This window comes from Atta colombica, unplaced genomic scaffold, assembly GCF_001594045.1.
Source record: "Atta colombica isolate Treedump-2 unplaced genomic scaffold, Acol1.0 scaffold321, whole genome shotgun sequence".
Taxonomy (NCBI): domain Eukaryota; kingdom Metazoa; phylum Arthropoda; class Insecta; order Hymenoptera; family Formicidae; genus Atta; species Atta colombica.
Window position 1 is genome coordinate 470,866 of NW_017259428.1, and position 8,069 is coordinate 478,934.

General features: G+C 25.8%; 1 protein-coding gene across 1 annotated transcript; it reads right to left on the bottom strand.

Annotated features, from left to right (window-relative positions):
- Positions 1-85: 85 nt before the first annotated feature.
- Positions 86-5,012, bottom strand: LOC108690430 (apyrase-like). Its single transcript, XM_018197718.1, has 12 exons — positions 4,966-5,012; positions 4,642-4,779; positions 3,665-3,890; positions 3,269-3,385; positions 3,101-3,181; positions 2,739-2,940; positions 2,169-2,274; positions 1,548-1,640; positions 1,244-1,400; positions 982-1,161; positions 416-510; positions 86-325 (listed from the first exon to the last, which is right to left on the bottom strand). The coding sequence occupies exons 1-12, from the start codon at positions 4,986-4,988 to the stop codon at positions 97-99; spliced, it is 1,647 nt and encodes a 548-aa protein (XP_018053207.1). The 5' UTR covers positions 4,989-5,012; the 3' UTR covers positions 86-96.
- Positions 5,013-8,069: the final 3,057 nt, after the last annotated feature.

The following is an 8,069-nucleotide window of genomic DNA, read 5'->3' on the forward strand; positions in this document are numbered from 1 at the left end:
ATATAAAATAATATATAATTTTCTTTAAGTTTAAAATTATTTCTATAATTAATTATTAAAAATAAAGAAATTTTATTCTCCCTTCCTCTCTAAATTCTACTCTATAATATTGATTCGTCTCTCGGTTCCAATTAATAGAGGACTCATCTTCGTTATATATTTTATAAAGTGATTTATATCGACTGTTCCGGTTTTGTGATTACGACTTTTATTTTTAAAAATGTGAAAGCCGTCTCCCTCACTCATCAAAAAATTTGATATCACCATTCTATACCATTGATTGTCCGCCAAGTTTTCGAATACTGGATATTCACAAGCCTGGCATCTATTGATATGTCAAGAGAAATTAAAATTAACATCACAAAACAATTCTTTCATCTTTACGGCGAAAAATTTTGGCAATAAAAGATTTTACCTAATTTTAACATTAACCAGAAATCGCGTTTCATTTACTTTCGTGTAAGTAATTTTTAGTCCGGACCAGACTAACATTTGTCTCATTTCTAGAATCTACAAAACAAAATAAAATTCATTTTATTATTCAATACATTATTCGATTTTTGTATTTTTGAAAAGAAATCATTGTTACCGCATATTTCAGTTTATGTCTTGTGACACTATTTTATAGTGCTCGACTTTATTTAGTAATTTATATTGAAAGAAAAGATTGGTTGCTGCAACAATTTAGATAGTAAAATATGGCATAGCATTTTTATATGGTTGCAGTAACCATTTTTTGGTTGTAGTAGTAAATTTTTAGTTGCGTTAGCCTGTCGAAATCATATACTGACATTGCGGATAGGCTAAACAATTAAAAATTTGTTGCTACAACTAATCTAAATTGTTGCAGCAATCAATCTTTTTTTTTTCATTGTATTATTGTAAATTAAGACAAAAGGATCTAATAATATTTCAACTGAATATTTAAAATTTTCGTTTTTTAAATAGAATATTAAAGAATTATAACAAAATTTTACTGACTTTTCTAATAGATTCTCCAGTCAGTTCAATAGTATCCCAAGTATTTTCAAAAGGCAAAACCATCATCAGATCACCGTAGGTAATATCAGACTCCTCAAGGGAACTACGAATTCCTCCTGGATTCATACAGGCCACTGCTGCATACGTCCAATGAGTTTTATTTTCGACATCGTCGACAACCTAAAATTAAGGCAATTTCCAACTTAATTATTTTTCTATTTTAATTAAAGATATAGAATATTGCAAAGAGTATTCTCCGCACCGCATTCACCATGGCGTCGGTTATAAGATTTCCCATGTTGCATTCTTGATTGTAACAATTGTTTTGAAGTAAAACTCTCGTTGTGCCGACTTTTTTTAAAGCCGTTTCATCTACTACCTTCTTCCATGGCTTCAAAGCTTCCAAGATTTCCGAATCTATATATATATATATATATAAGATATTTTAGGCATTATTTTAAGTATCGCTTTTATTGTACTGCATTTAAACTATTTTAAGCATTGTGTTGAGTATTTATTGTCATGAATAATAATAAAAATTTAATTCTTAAATTCAAGACTTTCCTTCTTCGATGGATTGATCCAAAAGAATAGGATTTCCGTCCCAATCAACAACTTCCCCTTGGTCATCGAACCACACTGTCAGATTACCTAAATATCTTAAAAAAAAATAAACAAAAATTACGAATCTTTATCGTATTATTACATAGTTAAATTTATAGTGATTTATAGTAGAGTCAATTTGTACTCAATTTGAGTTAGTTGATATCATTTCTATGAATCGTCGCTGTTTCTAATATGTCATTAATTTAACTAAAATAATGGAATTAAACAATTTACTCAAGAAAATGTGTTAAATTTGACAAAATTAGTTTATTATCTAAGTGTACACATCAATATATATAGGCGTTATTTAAAAATAACAAAATTGTTATTTTTAAACTCAAGAGGTCACTGCGCCTTTGATGTTAACAGTATGTATGCGTAATAATAGGGATAATACGAATTTTAAATATAGATTTTAAATATTCTTTCGATGAATTTGAAATAAATTTATCTGTCAAATTATTGCAATAAAAACAAATTAATCAAACCCGACCTCATGACATAAGATAGCAATTGAGCTTGATATAAGATAGCTTCTTTAACGATGCTCTTACTATCCTCATGCTAACTGAATAGCGTACTTTGTATAAGCAGCTGCTTGAACGATAAGAACTGTTCTATCTGTTTCATTCTGCGTTACGATCACAGGATATTCATCCTCTGGTGTATCGATAAAAGGCGGAGGTCCTGCAATAAAGAAAAAAATTGACGCTATTTTAATATATTACTAATTGACTCTATATTAATTCACTCATATTATAACGATACAATTTTTTCAGAAAATGAGTTTCAATATTTTAAATTTTTTTAATTTTGTAATTTTAATTTTAGTTATTAATATTTTAGTATAATAACTTATTGACAATTTTATTGACAATTTTAGTATAATAATTGATTGTAGCTAGAGGAATAAAAGTATGTTCTTTTAATACATTTTTTCTTTTTCCTTTACATTTCCTTTACATTTTCTCTACAAGCTGCTAAAGAATGACTATTTTTTAATTGTGTCATTATTCTAGCAATTGAGCGATATACTGTATGATCAGTGATATTTTTTATAGCTTGTACGTACATATCTATCCGTAATAAAAAAAAATTTATATATAAATTTAATTTATATTTGACTAATGTAAAAGATTTTGCTTTCAGACCACTGTAAAGAAACGTATGCGAATGACCACCGACGATTACATCGATCAAAGGACACTTCGCAGCCATGATCCTGTCCACATCCAATCCACAGTGGCTTAAAACTATAATAATATTTATTCCTTTTTCTTTCAGTCGTTTGGCTTCGTCGTTGACTGTTTCTACTTCATCCAGAAACTTCAATTTCTCCGTATTCGATAGAAACTGGAAAAATCAAATTCTTCAATAAATTCTTTACAATATTTTATACAGAGAAAAAAAGAAATATTTTATAAATATATAAATTAAATTAATAAACAAAATCAAATATTATTAAATAAAATCAAATAACTTCTAATTTATAAGAATGTAATTGATTACTCACGTTTGTAGTCGATAAAATAACGCCAATGACGCCAATTTTGGTACCGTTTCTTATAATAATTGTGCTATTCTTATATAAGCCCTAAAATATAATCATATAATATAATCATATAAGAAAATTAGATCAAATTTACACTCTTAAAAAAAAAAATAAATAGAGATTACAAACCTGTATAGTTGGCTCCTCACTGTCATCAATATTTGTTACTACAACTGGTGCTTTGACATTTTTAAGAAAGGGAACCACACCTTCGATTTTATTGTCGAATTCATGATTACCGATCGTCTATGAAAATATTATAAAATATTATTATATCATAAATGTAAAAAACTTTGAAAATTTTGAAGAATAGTAAATTATTTAAATTTAATCTTTCGTTGTGACATTTTAAATTTTATTTATATTTTCTTTATTATCATTATTTATATACATATCAGTATATATACAAATCTCTCTCTTTCTCTCCTGTTTTATATGAACATATAATAAAAATATTACACGTATTATACTATATGCATATAATTATCACAATTATGTTCCACTGTACTATATATATATAATTACCATAACATCGTGTGGCAACATATTCATAAACACTGCAGTGACGTTCCAACGATGGATATTATACCAAAGAGTTCCTTGAAAGTGATCGCCGGCATTCAAGAAAATTGCATTCGGTCGTTCTTTCATGAGCTGATTAACTGCAGTGTAGACTCTAGCTATACCTCCTATGCAATCCTTTTTGTAATCCTCTCGGCAGGTTCCAGAATATGGGCTCGTCTGTTCGAATCTGTTCCAACATAATATCCGTTTTTTTTTTTTTCAAATGTCACGCTTTGGCGCTCCAACGAACAATACGTCACAAAAAGCATACAAAAGTCGAACGATAGATAAAAAAAAGTAGGTTAAGGCTACATCATCGAAATTAACTTGTAATAACTTTATTCTTGATCTCGTAAAAGTCTTTTCGAGTCTAGAATTATAATCAATTTTGACATTAATTATGTATCAAGATTTTTTAATGGTTGTTAAAGACTTAACACTTCTTAACACCGATCAGTAATTTTTTTACAAATTCGACACATAATTTACAACACATAATTTACATAAAAAGACTATGTTTAATTTTTTGTTTAATTCTCCTGACTCATCACGAATCTTTAGATAATATTAGAAATCAGAAAACACAATAAAATATAATAAATATAATAAAAATTCTTGCAGAATATATCAAAAGAAATATTTTTCAATAAAACAATATTTCGAAATAAAGTTCTCCTTTTTCGAAATAAAATAAAATCATATCTGTCTCAATTCGATTATAGTTTGTTTAGTTTTCTTTATTTTTCAATATCTGCAAATTTGGATTATTCTTATTGAAATATACTTACAATTAGTATTATCCTTTCTTATACGTATGATAAAATCTTTAATTAACATAAATTCAATTCATAAATCTTATAGACTTAGCATCAGTTAGCATCACTGTGTTATCTATAAATATTTCGGAGAATAAATAAAAATTAAACAGATTTACTCACCTGGCATGAAAGTCATTTAAATGAATTATCGATAACTCAAACAAGTCTGCTCTACCGGGATAAAACAGTCCACGCCCGGTAAACCCCAAACAAACTTGAAATAAGACTAAGACTAACAATAGCACGTACATGTTACACCTGTCGGTAAAGATATTATTAAGTAATTTGTAATGTATCACAAAGTAATCGCGATATATTAAATATATAAATTAAATAAATGAATTTTATATTATTTTATATTTAAATCTGATAATCAAAAATGTCACTTTTAAACTGAAATGGACACAAAAAAGTACCGTATAACTATTGCAATGTCTTTCTTACATGTGACATCTTATACTACACATCTTAAACTACACGTTTAATTCTTTGTCAACATAAAAATGATAATTACATATTTTTACAACACACTATCCTGTTACTTGAAGAAAAATAATTGCAAAGATAATGCGGGGGAATTACGCAACATGCAAAAGTCGGAGACAAAATAACCTTGTATTTAAGATTGTCACTGGACATTGTGGCAATTTTAAGATAATATCTTTCGAGTTTCTAATATCTTTACCTCTGAATGTGTAATTTTTGTTTTATTCAGTAAATAAAAAATATATTAATATTTATATTCAATTTTCTTTTTCAGTAAATAAAAGAGTAAATATCAAGTTATACAATTTATTCTAAACTAAATTATTATGATAAATTACACGAAATGTTTATTTATATACTTAATAGCTTTAAAATTAATTTTATCATTTATTATTTCCAACAAATTTCTGTACTATAATGTGTTTTCTATAATTAACTTTGTTATTGAATTCATATTCCGTTATATAATTTTGTATATATGTGTGTTGAAGTTGTCTATCTATTTGATATCCTTATCTATTCCAATTTGCGTAAGTTTCTTTCTTAGAAATGCGAGAATGTTTTATTATTCAATTTGCGGAATCAAGAAAACAAAGTTCGCGAAGCGAGTATTATCCGAATACTTTCAAGTCGTTCGATCGTACTTATATTCGAACAACTATTAATATATAACATACAAAAACGCAACTTTTTGTTTTTTCACTCCCATTAATTATAACGCGAACATAAAACAGGTGTTACGAGTTCGTGAGTCGACATAAAATAATTGTGCTGTGTGAAAAGTACAAGATCAATTAATGCAAATATCGGGAACGAAAGATTTAACAAAACGTAAATGGTCTGACGCAATAAACATATTGCGATATATGTAATTGTTTATCAAATAATTGTTTATTCGTATAGTTATTTTTAGGTTAAATGAGTGTACAATTTATCTGTAGCAAATAAGTGAAGGTTGTGAAATAGAGATAACATTGCCCAAATTATAATACACTTTGTTTGATAATGAGTATATATTACCTTTGTCCCCAGCCAATATGCACGTATTGAATATTCATAGAAAACTGTCTTTTATGCTCAAATGTCTTCATTTCTTACGTGAAAAAATATTGATTGTTCCGGATCCTCTACTTCAGGTAGTGATTACAAAATAGCTTAGTGTCCGCAGCTCGTATTGTAATATCTCAAATATTTTGAATTTGATACACTTGAGATAATAAGATAATAATTTCCTTTGTGAGTATAACTGTGAATAACAGAATAATATCGTTCATTAAGATTATACATACATATATAAATATAAATTTCGAATAAAATACGATTCTTCTAAAGTATTTTATTCTAAATAATGTTTATATATGTTTATGTAAATATTATATTTAAATTAATGCATATTCGATGAATTTTTTATTATAAATTTATTATAAATAAGGTACGGTTTCCATTGTTAATCTAAATCAATTAGTTTATAACTCGCATCATCGTGAAAATATATAGATTAATCTGTATGAAATATTTAAATATATTTTTTATTTATATTCTTTATTTCAATACAAATATATACTAAATCGCAAAAATATATCGTAATTTTTCACACTTTTCAGTGATTTAAATAAAATGTTATTTACATATGCGCATTATAAGTAGTTGACGCATTTCAATCCTTTAAATAAATAAATGATGAGTAAAATTTATTATTTTTATTATTTTTGTTAGTTCTTTCAAATACTAAATGTTGATTTTTAGGTGTACTATCTTTTATTTGATATACGATTTGTTACGATAACGCGTAATCGTGATTATCACGTGTAATTCTATTTGTCACTGGTTCAAATTATGACAATCAAATTGTAGCTTTAACACATTGATTTTAAATAAAAATAATTAAATTATTTGTTATTATTATTATTATCGTAGTACAATTATAACAAACAATTATGGTATGCACTCGTTTTAAAGTAGATATATATATTTTTTTATTTTTATTTATTCTTATTTTTACTTAATTGTGCATTTTTAACATATGACTAAGATACTTTCTTCTTTTTTTTTCTTTCCATTATATTCTATTCATAGACACAATACTAATTTTATTCTGTTCTTTATAAATCTAATTTTATTGTCTTTACTTGTCTTTGTAATATTATCTATTAATTATAATAGTTACAACTATAACGATTCTTGAATGTATCCTCATCGAAATGCGAGTGCATAGCATTTACAAGTAGCGTCTATCACTTTCTTTGGAAAATTACGTCATAACACCGATAAGTTGCCACGAAATCACAGCTATATACTGGAATTACCATAAATAACTTCATTTGCGTTTCTATTAAATAAATTAAATATAAATTAATTTCGTAGATATTTTAATTTTTATGTTAACAATGAAGATGATCTTATGATAGGTCGAAACGTGTCTTTGTTATATTTTGCTATTAAATTTTGTTACATCAACTTTTTCTACTTTTGTTTTATAATTTTTATCTTGAATATTGTAATAAATATATTATATTGGCTTATAGCTCCTTTTTTATATGCATGAAATTTTAAATTATTTATTTTTTAATTTAAAACAGTTTAAATATAAATTAAATAGAAAAAAGTCTTGAATGTTTAAATATAAACATACATAATATTCCAGGAATATCTATTCCCTAAAACTCTTTCTTGAAATCTCTCTAATAAGGTTGTCTAATATAAAATAATCTACCCGAGAAAAAATATTATATAAATGGACATATTTTATATATAATTATAATTTTATATAATTATATATGAAACATTTTTACCCGGATAATTTTTTGCACAAAAAATCTAGTTTATACGCTGATTCTTAACAGATCAGGAGAATTTATGAATATGAAATATAAAAAAAATATTTCTATTATCATCATTTCTGCATATAATTAAAAAAAAATAATATGTATAATAACAATATGTATAATAACAATTCCTGATAAACCAGCATAAAAACTAATTTATGTCTTATCTCTATTCTAATTCTCTATAATACAAATTTATCTACAAATTTATGCTTAATTGAAAAATACATTATCAAT

Excerpts from the sequence above, each read along its gene's own strand:
- LOC108690430 (XM_018197718.1), bottom strand. The coding sequence starts at position 4,988 with ATGTGTAGTATAAGATGTCACAT. Across the intron at positions 3,182-3,268 it reads GTGAGGAGCCAACTATACAG|GGCTTATATAAGAATAGCAC; the intron begins GTTTGTAATCTC and ends ATTATATTTTAG. Across the intron at positions 2,275-2,738 it reads GCATACGTTTCTTTACAGTG|GACCTCCGCCTTTTATCGAT; the intron begins GTCTGAAAGCAA and ends TCTTTATTGCAG.